A 21778-nucleotide genomic window follows, 5' to 3' on the forward strand; every position below is an offset into this window, starting at 1 on the left:
ACTTCTTGCTAAGTGGGTGGTCAAGATTCCTAATTATGGTGGTTGCTGAGAAGGCGCCATCCATCGCTTCCTGTAATTCTGTCTAGCATAGAAGAAATAGGTCATATTGATTTGATGTAGGGTACTTCAAACTGGTGTATTTGTTTTCTATGTAGGACTTAGTGTGGCGTCTATAAAGTTCGGATGCTGCACTAAATCTCCCTGATACCTGTATTCGAGCCTCGCCAGTGCCTCATACACGAGGCCATGGTTCCGCCAGCAGGGGGCACCACTGCTATGTTTTCCCTGCTTGAGTTCCGACTCAGCAGCTGCAGGCCTCCAGCATACACTGCACCCAGTTTCTGTCCACACCCCATCACTAACCTGTGAATGCACCTGGCACATTTTGGCTTTATTTGGGCATACACATCTATGCCATGGTCTCTAAGGGTGAGCCTGACATATGACCGTAGTAGGGCTATGACTGCAGCTGGGCATCTGATGACTGTAAATTGAAATGTGATGGATGTAAATAAGCATGTGGTGGTTGCACCAGGACATTAGGAGTCTGTATTTGTCCTACAATGACTTCATACGTAGTTTATATGTGATAAGATATAAAAATAAGAACTTTAACTTCTTTAGTAGCGTGTAGTTAGATTTAATTTACTCCGATAAGGTCCGCGTTCCTAAGGTTATGCTATTCCACTCTATAAAAGAATCCGAGACTAAGCTGGGTTCATACTTCAAATGATGTCTCTGTGTGTAACGTTATCTTAGGAAGCACTAGAAAGGCATGCAGTGCCACTGTTTGGTGAATTTACTCACCTGTGCATCGTATTTTGTCGTTCTCTAAATGTGATTGCTAAATAAGTGATTCAGCATTTTCTGTTTTAAGGCACAGGCTACGTTCAGCGATGCTTCTGCCTATTTTTCTGAAGATGAGTGGAGTCTTTTGCAAGAATGGCAGAGGGAATTGTACCGGAATGTGATGAAGGAAATTCACCAAGCTTTGATTTCACTAGGTAACGATGCAATTGTCTCACATTGCTCTTTGATTTTATACTGTGTACTATGCCTATCTTGTTATTTTAGTGTTATACGATATTGTTTGATTATCTGCCTTAATTCTCTCCTGAAAAAGGCAAAAAGTCATAGAACTCTAATGCTACTTACAGAAAAATGTGAAAGGGGGAACTTAACTAATCACAAAACTTCAAGCAATTAAATGATATTTGTAAATTCTGCCCAAAGTCAGAGTTAACAAAATACAATATTGTCCATCCCACCAGGAATACTGTGGGCGAACTGTCTTCAGACACTGGTACCACCAAGAAGACACACTGCTTTATCCCTGTAGTGAACTGTAGATGCACCTCCGGTACCTGCCTGCCTTTCCTTTCTACTCTCCTCCTTTCTTCCTTAAATCCTTACATCCCTTCATTTTCTCTGTCCTTTCTCTATTCCTCCCTTCCTTTCGCCATGCTTTCCTTTTTTCTTCCTTTTCTTCCTTTCTTCTTCTGCTCTCTTTTTTTACCCCCTTTCATCCTCCCTCCCTTCTTTCTTTCTGTCCTTCCTGTCTACAGCAAAGTAAGGTCCATCCGCAGTGTGCCAAGAACCTTTGGGAGGTTGCAGATCGGCCTCATCAATCCTCCAGGACAATTCCCCAGGGTAGACGCCCTGAATACTGAATGAAGTCGGTGTATAGGCCTGCTATTTGGGATATTGAACCTAGCTTTCCTATATTGATGGTTGGACACAGTATTGGGATCACAGCATTGCGCTTAGACGTTTCTTGTATTGTTGAATATTCTTGGATGGAAACTTAAATGGACAGACACAATAGCCGGAGAAACAGAAATGGGTTTATCTCATTTAGTAGAACCATGAAATTGAGCAAATTAAAGAACTCTGAAGAGAGTAACCTATGGTCTAATGTAAACGGAAAATACCACTGCACTCTAATGCCACATGCAGTGTAATTGGATGGTCGCTCACTGTAAACATGATTTATCTGTGGGGTTCTGTAGGGTGCTACAAAGCAGGAGTAGTCGTTTCACGGGTCTGTGGAAATGGACGGGACTAGAGGGTCATACAAAAGCACAGGGGCAACTGGAATGATCTCAGGCCAAGGTAAAGGGCAACGAGCCAGAGAAAGACGTCTGCAATGGTGGAAGAGCCTTGAGTACTATCATTTCAACCAGTCTTAAGCGTCTGTCTGGTGAGGGGGAAGCTTCTAAAAAGGTACCTAAACTCTTGTCCCTCTTTTCTGCATTTCGTTGCATCCCAGATTCACACCACATATGTACTGTACATACATGTATACAAGTGAGAAGGATCTCATTACTCAGATGTCATTGGAGGTACATTAACATAGCATTTGATGTAAAGGAGTAGGTGGTTCCGGGTGCCAGATGCCTCCTTCTTCCCAGGACGCAACCCCTAAAGCAGTTACATACTGCTTTTGACAGATCTCAGTTGCATCAGGAAGAAACCCCAGCAATCTACCCAGTCCATGTGATTTGTCAGAGCTACAGAACATACCTCATGCCAGTAGAATGGTGTAACCACCCTAAGACCTGAGAAGAGGTTTAGGAGGTTGAGTACTCCTTGTTTCTTTGATTGTGAATATGTTATAGAAAAAGATGGCATGCTTTAATTACCTATAAGCATTTGCCAGCACGTTTCGCTGTAGCTAGCTATATGCCAATGAGCTTTTTCAAGGTGTCCTTTGTCATGTATGTGTAGTCTACAGATGTGAATAGGTTTGTGTCCATGTCTAAGCTAAGAGAGCCGATTTCTGGCTCAGGAGATTGTAAAGATTAGTCTGATGTCAGTTATAGGACTGGTGCTCTTTCAGGTCCATTTAAAAACCCCAGCTAGTTCCTTCGTCAGTATTCCAATTGGGTGTCACCAGACAGGAAGTTATATGGTCATTTTCTAAAGACCGTTTTGCCATTTATTGTCAGTAACAAAAAACAAGCATTTACAATGCAATGGTTTTGCCTTTGTTAAAGTTAGAGCTATTGGCATTGCTCTTGACACTCTGAAGCTCCACTCTGAAGCTCCACTCTGCACTCTGAAGCTCCACTCTGCACTCTGAAGCTCCACTCTGCACTCTGAAGCTCCACTCTGCACTCTGAAGCTCCACTCTGCACTCTGAAGCTGCACTCTGAAGCTGCACTCTGAAGCTGCACTCTGAAGCTGCACTCTGAAGCTCCACTCTGAAGCTCCACTCTGAAGCTCCACTCTGAAGCTCCACTCTGAAGCTGCACTCTGAAGCTGCACTCTGAAGCTCCACTCTGAAGCTCCACTCTGAAGCTCCACTCTGAAGCTCCACTCTGCACTCTGAAGCTCCACTCTGAAGCTCCACTCTGCACTCTGAAGCTCCACTCTGAATCTGCACTCTGAAGCTCCACTCTGCACTCTGAAGCTCCACTCTGAATCTGCACTCTGAAGCTCCACTCTGCACTCTGAAGCTCCACTCTGAAGCTCCACTCTGCACTCTGAAGCTCCACTCTGCACTCTGAAGCTCCACTCTGCACTCTGAAGCTCCACTCTGAAGCTCCACTCTGCACTCTGAAGCTGCACTCTGAAGCTCCACTCTGAAGCTCCACTCTGAAGCTCCACTCTGAAGCTCCACTCTGAAGCTCCACTCTGAAGCTCCACTCTGAAGCTCCACTCTGAAGCTCCACTCTGAAGCTGCACTCTGAAGCTGCACTCTGAAGCTGCACTCTGAAGCTGCACTCTGAAGCTGCACTCTGAAGCTCCACTCTGAAGCTGCACTCTGAAGCTCCACTCTGAAGCTCCACTCTGAAGCTGCACTCTGAAGCTCCACTCTGCACTCTGAAGCTCCACTCTGAAGCTGCACTCTGAAGCTCCACTCTGCACTCTGAAGCTCCACTCTGAAGCTCCACTCTGCACTCTGAAGCTCCACTCTGAATCTGCACTCTGAAGCTCCACTCTGAAGCTCCACTCTGCACTCTGAAGCTCCACTCTGAAGCTCCACTCTGCACTCTGAAGCTCCACTCTGAATCTGCACTCTGAAGCTCCACTCTGCACTCTGAAGCTCCACTCTGCACTCTGAAGCTCCACTCTGAAGCTCCACTCTGCACTCTGAAGCTCCACTCTGAAGCTCCACTCTGAAGCTCCACTCTGAAGCTCCACTCTGAAGCTCCACTCTGAAGCTCCACTCTGAAGCTCCACTCTGCACTCTGAAGCTCCACTCTGAAGCTCCACTCTGCACTCTGAAGCTCCACTCTGAAGCTCCACTCTGCACTCTGAAGCTCCACTCTGCACTCTGAAGCTCCACTCTGCACTCTGAAGCTCCACTCTGCACTCTGAAGCTCCACTCTGCACTCTGAAGCTCCACTCTGCACTCTGAAGCTCCACTCTGCACTCTGAAGCTCCACTCTGAAGCTCCACTCTGCACTCTGAAGCTCCACTCTGAAGCTCCACTCTGCACTCTGAAGCTCCACTCTGAATCTGCACTCTGAAGCTCCACTCTGCACTCTGAAGCTCCACTCTGAAGCTCCACTCTGAAGCTCCACTCTGAAGCTCCACTCTGAAGCTCCACTCTGAAGCTCCACTCTGAAGCTCCACTCTGAAGCTCCACTCTGAAGCTCCACTCTGAAGCTCCACTCTGAAGATCCACTCTGAAGCTCCACTCTGAAGCTGCACTCTGAAGCTGCACTCTGAAGCTGCACTCTGAAGCTGCACTCTGAAGCTGCACTCTGAAGCTGCACTCTGAAGCTGCACTCTGAAGCTCCACTCTGAAGCTCCACTCTGAAGCTCCACTCTGAAGCTCCACTCTGAAGCTGCACTCTGAAGCTGCACTCTGAAGCTCCACTCTGAAGCTCCACTCTGAAGCTCCACTCTGAAGCTCCACTCTGAAGCTCCACTCTGAAGCTCCACTCTGAAGCTCCACTCTGCACTCTGAAGCTCCACTCTGCACTCTGAAGCTCCACTCTGCACTCTGAAGCTCCACTCTGAAGCTCCACTCTGCACTCTGAAGCTCCACTCTGAATCTGCACTCTGAAGCTCCACTCTGCACTCTGAAGCTCCACTCTGAATCTGCACTCTGAAGCTCCACTCTGCACTCTGAAGCTCCACTCTGAATCTGCACTCTGAAGCTCCACTCTGCACTCTGAAGCTCCACTCTGAATCTGCACTCTGAAGCTCCACTCTGCACTCTGAAGCTCCACTCTGAATCTGCACTCTGAAGCTCCACTCTGCACTCTGAAGCTCCACTCTGAATCTGCACTCTGAAGCTCCACTCTGCACTCTGAAGCTCCACTCTGAATCTGCACTCTGAAGCTCCACTCTGCACTCTGAAGCTCCACTCTGAATCTGCACTCTGAAGCTCCACTCTGCACTCTGAATCTGCACTCTGCAGCTCCACTCTGAATCTGCACTCTGCAGCTCCACTCTGCAGCTCCACTCTGAAGCTCCACTCTGAAGCTCCACTCTGAAGCTCCACTCTGAAGCTCCACTCTGAAGCTCCACTCTGAAGCTCCACTCTGAAGCTCCACTCTGAAGCTCCACTCTGAAGCTCCACTCTGAAGCTCCACTCTGCACTCTGAATCTGCACTCTGCAGCTCCACTCTGAATCTGCACTCTGAATCTGCACTCTGCAGCTCCACTCTGAATCTGCACTCTGAAGCTCCACTCTGCAGCTCCACTCTGAAGCTCCACTCTGAAGCTCCACTCTGAAGCTCCACTCTGAAGCTCCACTCTGAAGCTCCACTCTGAAGCTCCACTCTGAAGCTCCACTCTGAAGCTCCACTCTGAAGCTCCACTCTGCACTCTGAAGCTCCACTCTGCACTCTGAAGCTCCACTCTGAAGCTCCACTCTGCACTCTGAAGCTCCACTCTGAAGCTCCACTCTGCACTCTGAAGCTCCACTCTGCACTCTGAAGCTCCACTCTGAATCTGCACTCTGAAGCTCCACTCTGCACTCTGAAGCTCCACTCTGAATCTGCACTCTGAAGCTCCACTCTGCACTCTGAAGCTCCACTCTGAATCTGCACTCTGAAGCTCCACTCTGCACTCTGAAGCTCCACTCTGCACTCTGAATCTGCACTCTGAAGCTCCACTCTGCACTCTGAATCTGCACTCTGAAGCTCCACTCTGAATCTGCACTCTGAAGCTCCACTCTGCACTCTGAATCTGCACTCTGCAGCTCCACTCTGAATCTGCACTCTGCAGCTCCACTCTGCAGCTCCACTCTGCAGCTCCACTCTGAAGCTCCACTCTGAAGCTCCACTCTGCAGCTCCACTCTGCAGCTCCACTCTGAAGCTCCACTCTGAAGCTCCACTCTGAAGCTCCACTCTGAAGCTCCACTCTGAAGCTCCACTCTGAAGCTCCACTCTGAAGCTCCACTCTGCACTCTGAAGCTCCACTCTGCACTCTGAAGCTCCACTCTGCACTCTGAAGCTCCACTCTGCACTCTGAAGCTCCACTCTGCACTCTGAAGCTCCACTCTGCACTCTGAAGCTCCACTCTGAAGCTCCACTCTGAAGCTCCACGCTCCACTCTGAAGCTCCACTCTGAAGCTCCACTCTGAAGCTCCACTCTGAAGCTCCACTCTGAAGCTCCACTCTGAAGCTCCACTCTGAATCTGCACTCTGAAGCTCCACTCTGCACTCTGAAGCTCCACTCTGAAGCTCCACTCTGAAGCTCCACTCTGCACTCTGAAGCTCCACTCTGAAGCTCCACTCTGAAGCTCCACTCTGCACTCTGAAGCTCCACTCTGAAGCTCCACTCTGAAGCTCCACTCTGCACTCTGAAGCTCCACTCTGAAGCTCCACTCTGAAGCTCCACTCTGAAGCTCCACTCTGAAGCTCCACTCTGAATCTGCACTCTGAAGCTCCACTCTGCACTCTGAAGCTCCACTCTGAATCTGCACTCTGAAGCTCCACTCTGCACTCTGAAGCTCCACTCTGAATCTGCACTCTGAAGCTCCACTCTGCACTCTGAAGCTCCACTCTGAATCTGCACTCTGAAGCTCCACTCTGCACTCTGAAGCTCCACTCTGAATCTGCACTCTGAAGCTCCACTCTGCACTCTGAAGCTCCACTCTGAATCTGCACTCTGAAGCTCCACTCTGCACTCTGAATCTGCACTCTGCAGCTCCACTCTGAATCTGCACTCTGCAGCTCCACTCTGAAGCTCCACTCTGAAGCTCCACTCTGAAGCTCCACTCTGAAGCTCCACTCTGAAGCTCCACTCTGAAGCTCCACTCTGAAGCTCCACTCTGAAGCTCCACTCTGCACTCTGAATCTGCACTCTGCAGCTCCACTCTGAATCTGCACTCTGAATCTGCACTCTGAAGCTCCACTCTGCAGCTCCACTCTGAAGCTCCACTCTGAAGCTCCACTCTGAAGCTCCACTCTGAAGCTCCACTCTGAAGCTCCACTCTGAAGCTCCACTCTGAAGCTCCACTCTGAAGCTCCACTCTGAAGCTCCACTCTGAAGCTCCACTCTGAAGCTCCACTCTGCACTCTGAAGCTCCACTCTGCACTCTGAAGCTCCACTCTGAAGCTCCACTCTGCACTCTGAAGCTCCACTCTGCACTCTGAAGCTCCACTCTGCACTCTGAAGCTCCACTCTGAATCTGCACTCTGAAGCTCCACTCTGCACTCTGAAGCTCCACTCTGAATCTGCACTCTGAAGCTCCACTCTGCACTCTGAAGCTCCACTCTGAATCTGCACTCTGAAGCTCCACTCTGCACTCTGAAGCTCCACTCTGCACTCTGAATCTGCACTCTGAAGCTCCACTCTGCACTCTGAATCTGCACTCTGAAGCTCCACTCTGAATCTGCACTCTGAAGCTCCACTCTGCACTCTGAATCTGCACTCTGCAGCTCCACTCTGAATCTGCACTCTGCAGCTCCACTCTGCAGCTCCACTCTGCAGCTCCACTCTGAAGCTCCACTCTGAAGCTCCACTCTGAAGCTCCACTCTGAAGCTCCACTCTGAAGCTCCACTCTGAAGCTCCACTCTGAAGCTCCACTCTGCACTCTGAAGCTCCACTCTGCACTCTGAAGCTCCACTCTGCACTCTGAAGCTCCACTCTGCACTCTGAAGCTCCACTCTGCACTCTGAAGCTGCACTCTGAAGCTCCACTCTGAAGCTCCACGCTCCACTCTGAAGCTCCACTCTGAAGCTCCACTCTGAAGCTCCACTCTGAAGCTCCACTCTGAAGCTCCACTCTGAAGCTCCACTCTGAAGCTCCACTCTGAAGCTCCACTCTGAATCTGCACTCTGAAGCTCCACTCTGCACTCTGAAGCTCCACTCTGAAGCTCCACTCTGCACTCTGAAGCTCCACTCTGCACTCTGAAGCTCCACTCTGCACTCTGAAGCTCCACTCTGCACTCTGAAGCTCCACTCTGAAGCTCCACTCTGAAGCTCCACTCTGAATCTGCACTCTGAAGCTCCACTCTGCACTCTGATGCTCCACTCTGAATCTGCACTCTGAAGCTCCACTCTGCACTCTGAATCTGCACTCTGCAGCTCCACTCTGAATCTGCACTCTGAATCTGCACTCTGAAGCTCCACTCTGAAGCTCCACTCTGAAGCTCCACTCTGAAGCTCCACTCTGAAGCTCCACTCTGAAGCTCCACTCTGAAGCTCCACTCTGAATCTGCACTCTGAAGCTCCACTCTGCACTCTGAAGCTCCACTCTGCACTCTGAAGCTCCACTCTGCACTCTGAAGCTCCACTCTGCACTCTGAAGCTCCACTCTGAAGCTCCACTCTGAAGCTCCACTCTGAAGCTCCACTCTGAAGCTCCACTCTGAAGCTCCACTCTGAAGCTCCACTCTGCACTCTGAAGCTCCACTCTGCACTCTGAAGCTCCACTCTGCACTCTGAAGCTGCACTCTGAAGCTCCACTCTGAAGCTCCACGCTCCACTCTGAAGCTCCACTCTGAAGCTCCACTCTGAAGCTCCACTCTGAAGCTCCACTCTGAAGCTCCACTCTGAAGCTCCACTCTGAAGCTCCACTCTGAAGCTCCACTCTGAATCTGCACTCTGAAGCTCCACTCTGCACTCTGAAGCTCCACTCTGAAGCTCCACTCTGCACTCTGAAGCTCCACTCTGAAGCTCCACTCTGCACTCTGAAGCTCCACTCTGCACTCTGAAGCTCCACTCTGCACTCTGAAGCTCCACTCTGAAGCTCCACTCTGAAGCTCCACTCTGAATCTGCACTCTGAAGCTCCACTCTTCACTCTGATGCTCCACTCTGAATCTGCACTCTGAAGCTCCACTCTGCACTCTGAATCTGCACTCTGCAGCTCCACTCTGAATCTGCACTCTGAAGCTCCACTCTGAAGCTCCACTCTGAAGCTCCACTCTGAAGCTCCACTCTGAAGCTCCACTCTGAAGCTCCACTCTGAAGCTCCACTCTGCACTCTGAAGCTCCACTCTGCACTCTGAAGCTCCACTCTGCACTCTGAAGCTCCACTCTGCACTCTGAATCTGCACTCTGAAGCTCCACTCTGCACTCTGAAGCTCCACTCTGAATCTGCACTCTGAAGCTCCACTCTGCAGCTCCACTCTGCACTCTGAAGCTCCACTCTGAAGCTCCACTCTGAAGCTCCACTCTGAAGCTCCACTCTGAAGCTCCACTCTGAAGCTCCACTCTGAAGCTCCACTCTGAAGCTCCACTCTCCACTCTGAAGCTCCACTCTGAAGCTCCACTCTGCACTCTGAAGCTCCACTCTGCACTCTGAAGCTCCACTCTGCACTCTGAAGCTCCACTCTGCACTCTGAAGCTCCACTCTGAAGCTCCACTCTGAAGCTCCACTCTGAAGCTCCACTCTGAAGCTCCACTCTGAAGCTCCACTCTGAAGCTCCACTCTGAAGCTCCACTCTGCACTCTGAAGCTCCACTCTGCACTCTGAAGCTCCACTCTGAAGCTCCAGTCTGCACTCTGAAGCTCCACTCTGAAGCTCCACTCTGCACTCTGAAGCTCCACTCTGAAGCTCCACTCTGCACTCTGAAGCTCCACTCTGCACTCTGAAGCTCCACTCTGAAGCTCCACTCTGCACTCTGAAGCTCCACTCTGCACTCTGAAGCTCCACTCTGAAGCTCCACTCTGCACTCTGAAGCTCCACTCTGCACTCTGAAGCTCCACTCTGAAGCTCCACTCTGCACTCTGAAGCTCCACTCTGAATCTGCACTCTGAAGCTCCACTCTGCACTCTGAAGCTCCACTCTGAATCTGCACTCTGAAGCTCCACTCTGCACTCTGAAGCTCCACTCTGAATCTGCACTCTGAAGCTCCACTCTGCACTCTGAAGCTCCACTCTGAATCTGCACTCTGAAGCTCCACTCTGCACTCTGAAGCTCCACTCTGAATCTGCACTCTGAAGCTCCACTCTGCACTCTGAAGCTCCACTCTGAAGCTCCACTCTGAAGCTCCACTCTGCACTCTGAAGCTCCACTCTGAATCTGCACTCTGAAGCTCCACTCTGAAGCTCCACTCTGAAGCTGCACTCTGAAGCTCCACTCTGAAGCTCCACTCTGAAGCTCCACTCTGAAGCTCCACTCTGAAGCTCCACTCTGAAGCTCCACTCTGAATCTGCACTCTGAAGCTCCACTCTGAATCTGCACTCTGAAGCTCCACTCTGCACTCTGAAGCTCCACTCTGAATCTGCACTCTGAAGCTCCACTCTGCACTCTGAAGCTCCACTCTGAATCTGCACTCTGAAGCTCCACTCTGCACTCTGAAGCTCCACTCTGAAGCTCCACTCTGAAGCTCCACTCTGCACTCTGAAGCTCCACTCTGAATCTGCACTCTGAAGCTCCACTCTGAAGCTCCACTCTGAAGCTGCACTCTGAAGCTCCACTCTGAAGCTCCACTCTGAAGCTCCACTCTGAAGCTCCACTCTGAAGCTCCACTCTGAAGCTGCACTCTGAAGCTCCACTCTGAAGCTCCACTCTGAAGCTCCACTCTGAATCTGCACTCTGAAGCTCCACTCTGAATCTGCACTCTGAAGCTCCACTCTGCACTCTGAAGCTCCACTCTGCACTCTGAAGCTCCACTGAAGCTACACACCGCGCAGGGCAGCTCTGGATGCTGATGCGAGAGGCCAGCTGGGAGGCGCGCTGCTCGTCTTCCTGCTCGTGCTGACTCGGAGAGAAAACTTGTTTTCATTGGGAGAGCGGCCTTCAAAGACCCGGTCACTGCGCCTCTCCGAGTGTTTAGCTTGGGATAAAATGGGCGCAGTGTTGTGGTGATGACAGTAGAGCAAGGGAGGTGCCGGCAATGCCGGAACAGACTCGGGGGCGTTCCCGGCGTCGCGTGACGTCGGCAAAAGGCAAAGAATGTCAGGAACGCCCCCGTGTCTGGTCCGGCATTGACGGACAGGCCCCTCGTCCAATGGCAAGGCTCCGTTTACGGAGCCAGATAATCAATGACGAGGGCCGACCCAAAGCACCCTACAGTTCTCAACAGGATTTCGCCTGCGCGAAAAGCTGCGCAGAGCGCAGCTTTCGCTAGGCAAAACCTAAAAAGCTGTGCGGTAGTGCGCTGGATTTGATCCTAAGAACCTCCCGTCAGACTGGGAAAGTCCACTCCGGCTTACAACAGCAGAGGGTGATTGGATCCAAACCGGTATCTGTCACTTCAGTATACCCTCGCCTGCTTCATTATTCTCTCTTTAGGCTCAATCTACAGCCTATCCTACATCCTAGCAAACATGCCTAGCCTAGGGGCTCGTTACCCACAAGTCATCACACCATGAGAATGTTCACAGAAACACTTTGTAACGTTCACGAAATATTACTGAAATTTAAACTGATGCCAGTATTCTGTGGTATGCCCAGGAGCAAAAAAACGGCCAAATTAAGGAATTGCCCCATGGCAATGTGGCTCAGAAATCTGGATTCTATAAGCTGCCCAGTAATGGGAAATGTCCTGAAGCCAATGTACAATCCTACCATCTATCTAATTTGAGTCATGTTCGGACAAAGAGAAGTGATGAGAGGGGACAGAGGTGGCATCACAGTAGAATGACTACGAAATGGGACACAACAAGAACAAGCATTAAAAAGGCAATAGGTCTCGCCTTTCATTAAGTTAAAGCCATTTGCTTTGCTATACAATACCATTAACAAAGCAATTGGCTTTAATGTAATCAAAGGCCAGACCTATTGCATTTTCAATGCTTGTTCTATTCGTGTAACTCTCCCATATCCTCTCCCCTACAATCCTTGCCAAACCTCACTTTTACCTGCACCTGTGACTATCCTTAGTGAGGGCTGAGCAGCCTTAATCTGCTCTGTAAAGCCTCGTCCACCCGGTAGCACCCCTTGTCGTCCATCTGCTCTACGGAGCTAGTTGTTTCTTTACATCACAGCTCTTGCCTCCTCCTACTCCACTTCTTTTAGTTGCATTCACCTTCTCATCCCCTGCCCGCGTGACTCCGTTTTGGGATCAAATGGATTTCGTCTTTGTCTTTCATGCACCTGTCTAATGTTCCTCCTATCATAGCTGTGCTGGCAGCTTCTTGCACCCTCCTCCTTGCCCTGACTCCTTCAGATAATGTGGGTCTGTGCTGTGCATGCCCACCTCTTCCAAATTTGGCTACATTTCATTCTGCCTTCATCACTGGGGCGCACAGCTGTGGTGTACAAAGCAAAACCAAAGGGGATGATGGACGGAGTGTTGAACATTGCAAGCACTCACCCCCAGTCAACTGATCTGGGTTTACTCCATCATCATTCTTTAGCTCACTCCGCCACCCCAGTTCAGACATGGCCATATGCAAATCAGTCTGACCCAGTGCCTCATGGGAACAGTCCAGCCCGAACTGCCAAGCCATGTCTTCCCTGGACAGGAAACAAGAATCCTGGGACCAGTTTCTGGCTGATCAGCCAGGCTAGCTTGAATCCAGTGGCAAAGTGAGCAAGGGACCCACGTCACCCCCAGTCAACTGATCTGGGTTCAATCCAACATCATTCTGTAGCTCACTCCGTCACGGTCAGACTGATTTACATATGGCCATGTCTGAACTGGTGTGGCGGTCCATCCTCTTTGATTTTGCTGTGTTCGCCCTAAGTTGGCAGGGTATGCCCAGAAGTGGGTCCCTTGCTCACTTTGCCACTTGATTCAAGCTAGCCTGGCTGATGACGGCTGATTAGCCAGAAACCGGTCCCAAGATGCTTGTTTCCGGTCCAGGGAAGACATGGCTTGGCAGTTCGGGCTGGACTGTTCCCATGAGGCACAGGGTCAAGACTGATTTGCATAAGGCCATGTCTGAACTGGGGTGGCGGTCCATCCCCTTTGATTTTGCTGTGTTCGCCCTAAGTTGGCAGGGTATGCCCAGATGTGGGTCCCTTGCTCACTTTGCCACTTGATTCAAGCTAGCCTGGCTGATGACGGCTGATTAGCTAGAAACCGGTCCCAGGATGCTAGGTTCCGGTCCAGGGAAGACATGGCTTGGCAGTTCGGGCTGGACTGTTCCCATGAGACACAGGGTCAAGACTGATTTGCATAAGGCCATGTCTGAACTGGGGTGGTGTGGTGAGCAAAATAACAATGGATTAAACCCAGATCTGTGACTGGGGGTGAATGTTTTGCCATTGTGCAACATTCCGTCCATCAAGTGTTGTTTTTGCATTTGTCACCCCGAGTCGGACGAGTATGCTCAGACATGAGTCCCATGCTCTCTATGCCATTGGAATCAAACTATCCTGGCTGATTTTTTTTTTAAAATAAGTTTTTATTGCGGATTCAGAACAGAAATTTCAAATCAGGACAGGCATTACACTTAGATCATCATTGAATATTCAATCTGAGTAGGATAGTATACACAGCCATTCAGCCCACAACCCGGAGGTCAGGCGGCGTGGAATGCCTCACATTTAGGAAAACGCCAATGCGCCCGCCCTGCAGAAATAGACAGTCATCTATGAAATACAGTTTCCGCTTTTAACCCCCCTAACAACAACTCCCCTTACAACCCATTCACAACGAGATAGTTCCGGGGCTAGTCCTGGTGCTGGATCCCATGCGATGGTAACCTATCATATATGTCAATGGTGATCAGCTATAGGATACAGTACGTGCGCCTTCCTGTCCTCTAGGGATAGTCGTCTAGGTTCCCTAAGCTGCAATCTCCTACTAGATCCCAGTACCTGAACCCCCCATGGCCCGTGAGGTGAGCCTAACTACCCCGAGGCGAGTGTCCCGTGCCCTCCCCCCCTTACCCAGCTGCTGCTAGTGCGAGTGTATTTAAATTACAGTAAAACCAGATCACGACATCGCCCAGTAAGATCTACTGTATAGTAATGCTCCATGGAGTCCTTGCCAGTTATTGCTCGCCATCATCAGCCTCACCACCTACCATAGAGTCACGCAGCGCCTGCACTATCAGTTCCCACGCTCTCGCCATATCTATGCATTTATCATTGGCACTCCTGGTAGCCTGCCGCATTCTGATGACGCTCTCACAGCCCGCCCATTTCAACAGCTCGTTCCTCCACCGTTCCACCGACGGCCCTTCTTTAGATTTCCAGTGCCAGGTAATCTCCCTCTGAGCCAGCATAAGGCCCAGATCGATAAATTTGCTAGTGATTTTCGTCCGCTTTGTGTGAGGGAACCATAGTAGCAAGCATGCAGCCATGTCGAAATCCACCTCCCTGTCCGTAACTGTGTTCAGGAGGACTCCCACATCATGCCAGTACGACCCTAGCCTCGGGCACCCCCACAACAAATGATCCAAGTCCGCCTCAGGTGCCAAACATCTCGGGCATACGGCGTCCCGTACCCGAAAATATCTCGCTATCCTCTCCGGGGTCAGGTAAGCTCTATGAATAACGAAAAAATTTATCTGTTGGAATCGGGCATTCCTCGTTCCCTTCCAGGTTCGCTCCAAAACATGGCCCCAGACTACATCCGGAATGGGCCTACCTATACTAGCTTCCCATCTGGCTTTCAGTGCCCCCAGCTGTGCCAGTCCCTCGCGCTGTAGTCTATTATGGAGGCAGGTAACCGCCTTGGTAGTGCCCGCAGCCATAACCACGTACTGACACGCCATAGTCGTCTCCGGTTCCACCAGCCCCCCTTTCCAGTGTTTTTGCATCGCTGCGATCACTGCCGCATGCAACAGGAAATCCCCGTCTGGCAGACCAAATCGGTCCTGCACCTCCCGGAACGGGGCCAGTGTCCCCTCAACGTACAGGTCTCCAACCACCTGCAGCCCCAGTTCCTCCCAGTCCGAAAGCGGGGACCAGTCGCCCCCATGCGGCAGCGCGGTCAGCATCCCTAGTGGAATCTCAGGTGCGTACGCTCGGGAGTTGGCCGCTCTCTTCAGGCTCCTGTTCCAGCAGAGTCTGAGCGTCCTTTCTTCCAACGTTAGGTCCCTCACCTCCAGTTTCTGTTGCATGATAATGTATGATAAAACATGCCGTTGGATACCCTGCCCCCTATTAATGTCCGGACCTCTAAATTCCCTGGCCACATGTTGCGTCAGTACCTGCAGTTGAGCTGCCAGATAGTACAGCTCAAAATCAGGGACCGCCATCCCCCCCTCCAGCTTGGGCCTAGTCAGGGTCGTCAACGCCTCTCTACGCCGTTTCTGCCCCCACAGGAATCCGGTCACCAACATCTGTAGGTCCTTAAACACGCGCCGCGGAATCCACACCGGTAACGTCCTAAAGTAATAAAGTAGCCTCGGAAGTGCTACCATTTTTAAAAGCGCCACACGGCCTAGCACAGACAAAGGGAGAGAGGCCCAGAAGTTCACACAACCCCTCAACGCGCGCACGCATCGCCCCACGTTTCCTTCCAATAAGTTCGTGGCCTCATGGTAAATACGGACACCCAGATATGTGAAGCTGGAAGGTTCCCAGATCACCTCCAGCTCAAGGGGGGGTCTGCGTGTGCCCTCTCGTAGTGGAAATACACAGGTCTTGGACCAGTTTACTCTAAGGCCCGACGCTTCGCCAAATCTTGACAGCATGGCTACAGCACCCTCTAGCGCTTGTCCGGGGTCGGCCAAGTACAGTAGGAGATCGTCTGCGTATAGTGATATATAGTGCGACTTCGCCCTTTGTGTCACCCCCTGAAACTGCACGCCTGTTCTTGCCACTGCTGCTAAAGGTTCCATTGACAGTGCAAACAGCAAAGGAGAGAGCGAGCATCCCTGTCTCGTCCCCCTACGCACCGGGTAAGCTGAAGAAATTGAAGACCCCAGTCGCACCCTTGCTGTGGCCGATGAGTATAGTACCCTCGTCCATCGCCGGAATCCCTCACCTAGGCCAAATTTCGCCAGCACCTCATCTAGGTACTGCCACTCAAGGCTATCGAAAGCCTTTTCAATGTCAACAGATAACACCACCGGATCATGCGGTGAGCCCCTAGCATCATCCAATATCTGTAGTAGGCGGCGTACATTCATAGATGTGTTCCTGGTAGGGATAAACCCTGCCTGGTCGACATGCACCAATCTGGTCATGAGCGGAAGGAGTCTGGTGGCCAAGATACGACTTAGGATTTTGTAGTCCACCGTCAGCATGGATAGGGGTCGATAGGACGTCACATCTAGCGCCTCCCTACCAGGTTTCAGCAACGGAACCACCAACGCCTCCCGCATCGTTTCGGGTAGACGTCCCTGTTGTCCCGCCTCCGAGTACACTACTAACAGCCTAGGTGCCAATATGTCAGCAAATTTCACATAGAATTCTATGGGCAACCCATCGACGCCCGGTGTTTTGTTTTTGGCCATCTGTTTAATGGCCAGTTTAATCTCCGCCAGCGTTATGGGTCCCCCTATACCCTCTGCATCCTCAGCCTCCAATACCGGCAAATCAACAGAGTCCAGATACGCACGTATTTCAGGCGTGTCCACCGTTAGTTGGCACTCGTAAAGATCAGTGTAATATGACGCGAAGCGCGATAGGACCACTGACTGCGAATAAGCTATATCCCCCGTTGCCGTTCTTATGCTCATCACCGGGCACCCCCGAGGTTCTGGATCAGCGAGCCTGGCAAGGAGCGCACCCACCGTGTCCCCTTCCGCATGCACCTTGACAACATACAACTTATAATCGTAGCACCGCAGCCGCTCAGTTTCCTTCGCAACCAATTCCTTGGCCTCAAGCAATTGCGCCTGCAATTCCGGTCGTTCCGGTCTACGCTGCTCTAATCCCCGTAGCACACTCTCAGCCTTCCCCAGGTCAGTTAAAAGCGAATTCCGTACATTAGCAAACCTGCCCATGCACACTCCTCTCACCACCACTTTCATCGCATCCCATTCCACTAGTCTTGTCGCCGCTGTGCCCTCATTCTCCCTGAAATAGTGATCTATGCCCTGGTGGACAGCGTCGCTAAACACCGGATCTTCCAGTGTGTGGGGCTGTAACCTCCACGTGGGAATCGCCGATCTCACCTGCTGCCACTGCACTGACATCAGTAGGGGATTATGATCTGAAATTGTTCTAGTTAAGTATTCCGTGTGTCTAACCATGGCGGCCAGGCGATCACTACAGAGTATCGAGTCTATCCTCACATGTAATGCATGTAATGCTGAAAAAAAGGAATAGTCCCTCATTGCAGGGTGTTGCTCTCTCCACACATCCAGTAACCCCCAACTGTCCTGCCACTCCTTTCTCTGAGTAGCTAACCTGCGCACCGTCGAATCGGTCAGTGGCGGATGGGATCTATCCAGGTCAACATTAGTTATTGAATTAAAGTCTCCACCCAAAATGATGGGGCCCGCCAGGTAATGCGCCAATGAGCTCGACAATCTATCAAAAAATAAGGCCTGTTCCGCATTAGGGGCGTACACACTACACAGTGTCACCTCTCGACCACACAGCCTCCCTTCCACTACCACTTATCTGCCCTCTGGGTCCACCCGCTTAGACATGACCTGGAACGGTATCCCAGCTCTGACCCAAATCAACACACCTCTGGCAAACGCTGAGTACGTGGTCCCAAACACTTGCCCCCGCCACCTCCTCTGTAGTGCAGCGCATTCCGATTCAGTTAAGTGGGTTTCCTGCAGCATCGCAATCTGTATTCCACGCCGCACTAAGTGGGCATGCACCTTGTGACGTCTTACCATCGTCCTGAGACCACGGACATTCCATGAAATGCATTTTAAATCAGGTAACGTCCCCATAGTAGTCTCTTCTGTGCAAAATCAGCACCAGCCCAACACCCCTCACACAGCAGCAGCCGGATCCCCCAACCCCAGCACCCAACAGAACCCCCCAAACCCCTCTCCCAGGACAGGACTTAATAACCCAGCTTCAGCCCCGTTCCAAACTTGCAACACAACACACATCACGCTACTCTGTGGACTCTACCACAGAAGGCCTTAAGGGCCTCTAGAGGGTGGTTCAGCGCCCGACCCAGAAACAGCGGAGCCCCCACCTCACACCCTTGGTCCCATAGTGTGGCCTCAATCCCACTCCTTAGTGTTCACTTAGCGATCAGAGAGGCCGTGCCCATACAAGAGTCATAGTCGGGTTATACCCCTGTACCTCACTCGTTAAATAGTCCATCCGATGTCTGTGGAGTGACCTCCGGACCCCTTGTGCTCTCCACGTCCGACTCATCCCCTCCTGTTTTCACTCCATCGTTGTCGGAACCAGAACCCTCTGATGTCCTCTCCACTTGCGATCCCGTGATGATCGCGGTTGCCGCCAGCGCTCCCTTCCTGTCCGCTTCCATTTGGGCTTTCTGCATCGCTATCTTAAGTCTATTCCGTTTTCGAATGCGCTGAGATTTTCTGATCCGGAGGGGTTACTGCGCGGTCCTATCACTTTTGCCAGCGTGGTCAGTCCCAGCACGGTAGCGCTCAAGCCACGACCATGCCTCGTCCGGAGTTAGAAAGAAGTGAGTCGTGCCATCCAGAATCACTCTCAGCTTGGCCGGGAAAAGCAACGAGTACTGGATCCCTTCATCCCTCAATTCCTTCTTCACCGGCAGGAAGGACGCCCGGCTTCTCTGGACTACCTGAGTGTAGTCCGGGAAGATCGTAACCTTGCTGTCTTCCACCTGAAATGGGCCCTGCGAGCGTGCTCTTTGTATCAGGAGGTCCCGATCCTTATAGTGTAACAACTTTATCACCATTGGTCTGGGAGGTCTACCCAGCTGAGGTGGACGGGCCGGGACCCTGTGCGCACGCTCGAGGGAGAAGAAGGGAGAGAGGCCCTCCGGCGCCACCACCGTGGTAAACCAGTTCTCCATATAGGCTACAGCATCCTCCCCCTCAATTTTCTCCGGAAGGCCTACAACCCTCACATTATTTCTCCGATTGCGACTTTCGGCATCCTCCGCGCGTCTTTCTAGGGTCTCCAAGCGGCTTAGGATATCAACCAGTTTGTGTTCAGCAGTGACCACCGCCGGTTTCAATTCCTGCAGTAGCTGTTCATTGTCCTTTACCTTGTCAGCGAGCTTCGCATGGTCTGCTTTGAGGAGTCCCAGCCCCGTGGCAACCTGCGCAATATCCTGATGTAGGGATTCTTTCGTTGCAGTGATCGCGTCCAATATACTGTCCAGCCGTTTATGCAGCCGCTGTTCCTGAGTTGTTGCGTCAAATGGAGCAGGCGCCCCGCCATCTTGTGGCCGTGCAAGCTCATCGGGCGTTCCGCCAGTAGCGGCCATCCTGGTTCCCACAGCGCCGCTCCGAAGGCGCCACCAAATCGATCGCCCACCCCCGTCGCGCGGCCAGCCGGTCACCAGTGTCACCCCGCTCCTGAAGCCAAAGTTCCTCGGGGGTCCACCAAACCAACGCACCACTAGAACACTCGGCAGGGTACAGCCCACAGTTCAAGGCCACAACAGAAGTGCTCCAACTGCCAAGGGGACGTGCAGGGCAAACGCGGGCTAGTAGTGGAGGTGCCCAATTCGCAGGTGATGATTCGCCCCAGGCTGGACCTCCTACTGCACACAACCCGCAGGCGCTCCCGGCGCAGTACCACAGCGGGCAGCACCGCAATGCAGCAAGGGATATCCCCTGATCTCAGTTCTCCATGGTCAGCACTTGTGCCTCTCAGCGGGCCACTGTCGCTCTTCCGCCTCGCCAACAACCATCGGTGTCCCAAAGGGAGCGTGAGACCGGCCCCCCCTCGCAAAACCGCACCGTGCACTCCGTCGGGCCGTAGGTCCGCCTCCTCTGCTCACTCTATCATGGGGGTCTGCTGTGGGGCCCCGGTTACTGGTCTCCGCCGCGGCCGCCACCTCCTTCGCCAAGCCCTCCGGGCTCCGGGGACGCTGCACGCCACCCGTTCAGTAGTGCAGGGAGGCGGGGGGATGGGCGCCGCGCCCGCCCGGCTCCCGGGCGGCAGCAACCACTCGGCCGCCCTAACCAGTGCCGGAGCAGTCCGCCGGCCCACCCCCGCTCAGTCCCCCGCTCCGCGCTCCGCGCTCCGCTCACCAGCCCGCCTCCGTCCGGAGCCTCCGTACACCCGGTCTGGGCTTCTTCAAAGTCCCGGCTCCGCCATCTTTCTTTGTGGGAGCGCAGCTCCGTCGGGGTTCAGGACCTGCCAGGAATGCAGCGTCCAGGCACCCACAGGGTCGCGATCGGGGCTCCCTCGGTCTCGCCTCGCTCAAATCAGCGAAAATTACCACTCAGGGGGTAAGAATCTCGGTGATTGCAGGAGTAATTGTGGGACCTGGCGCGGAGCCGATCGCTCACGCCGCCATCACGGTCAGCGTCCAAGCCACGCCCTCCAAACTATCCTGGCTGATGACGGCTGATAGCCAGAAACCGGTCCTATGATCCTTGATTCCGGCCCAGGGAAGACATGGCTTGGCAGTTTGGGCTGGACTGTTCCCATGAGGCACAGGGTCAGACTGATTTGCATATGGCCATGTCTGAACTGGGGTGGCGTAGTGAGCTAAAGAATGGTGATGGATTAATCCCGGATCAGTTGACTGGGGGTGAGTGCTTGCAATGTTCCAACACTCTGTCCATCATCCCCTTTGGTTTCGCTTTGTTCGCCCTAAATTGGCAGGGTATGCCCAGACGTGGGTCCCTTGCTCACTTTGCCCCTGGATTCAAGCTAGCCTGGCTGATGGCAGCTGATTAGCCAGAAACCAGTCCCAGGGTGCTTGTTTCTGGTCCAGGGAAGACATGGCTTCGCAGTTCGGGCTGGACTGTTCCCATAAGGCACAGGGTCAGACTGTATCAGCAGTGGTGTGTCAGCAGCTGCGTCAGCAGTGATGTGTCAGCAGTGGTGTGTCAGCAACGATGTGTCAGCAGTGGCGTGTCAGCAGTGGTGTCTCATCATCGGCGTGTCAGCAGCGGTGTGTCAGCAGTGGCCTGTCAGCAGTAGCATGTCAGCAGCGGCGTGTCAGCAGCAGCGTGTCAGCAGCGGTGTCTGCTGTGGTGTGTCAGCAATGGTGTGTCAGCAATGGCGTGTCAGCAGTGAAGTGCACAGCAGTGGTGTGTCAGCAGCAGTGGTGTTTCAGCAGCAGTGATGTGTCAGCAGCAGCAACATGTCAGCAGGGATATGTCAGCAGCGATATGTCAGTAGCGGTGTGTTAGCAGCAGTGTGTCAGCAGCGTCATGTCAGCAGCGGTATCAGCAGCATGTCAGCAGTGGTGTGTCAGCAGTGGTGTGTCAGTGGCGTGTCAGCAGCGATGTGTCAGCAGCGAAGTGTCAGCAGCAGTGTGTCAGCAGCAGTGTGTCAGCAGTGGTGTCAGTAGCGGCGTGTCAGCAGTGAAGTGTAAGCAGCGTCGTGTCAGCAGTGGTGTGACAGCAATGGTGTGTCAGCAGTGGTATGTCAACAATGGTGTGTCCGCAGCGGTGTTTCAGTAGTGGTGTGTCAGCAGTGG

The 21778-nt window shown here is 52.4% G+C and overlaps 1 protein-coding gene across 4 annotated transcripts in view; it reads left to right on the forward strand.

Moving 5' to 3' along the window:
* LOC144823532 (uncharacterized) overlaps nucleotides 1-21778 on the forward strand; it is a 1119534-nt gene that overhangs the window by 156520 nt on the left and 941236 nt on the right. For 3 of the 4 annotated variants that reach the window (XM_078682127.1, XM_078682126.1, XM_078682129.1), the window contains exon 2: nucleotides 878-1004. The exons of the other annotated variant lie outside the window; for it this stretch is intronic. In XM_078682127.1, the coding sequence (XP_078538253.1) occupies nucleotides 878-1004 (127 nt within the window). The remainder of the gene's footprint in view (nucleotides 1-877; nucleotides 1005-21778) is intronic. 4 annotated transcript variants of the gene reach the window in all.

This window comes from Lissotriton helveticus, chromosome 3_1 (genome assembly GCF_964261635.1).
Source record: "Lissotriton helveticus chromosome 3_1, aLisHel1.1, whole genome shotgun sequence".
In the NCBI taxonomy this organism is placed as follows: domain Eukaryota; kingdom Metazoa; phylum Chordata; class Amphibia; order Caudata; family Salamandridae; genus Lissotriton; species Lissotriton helveticus.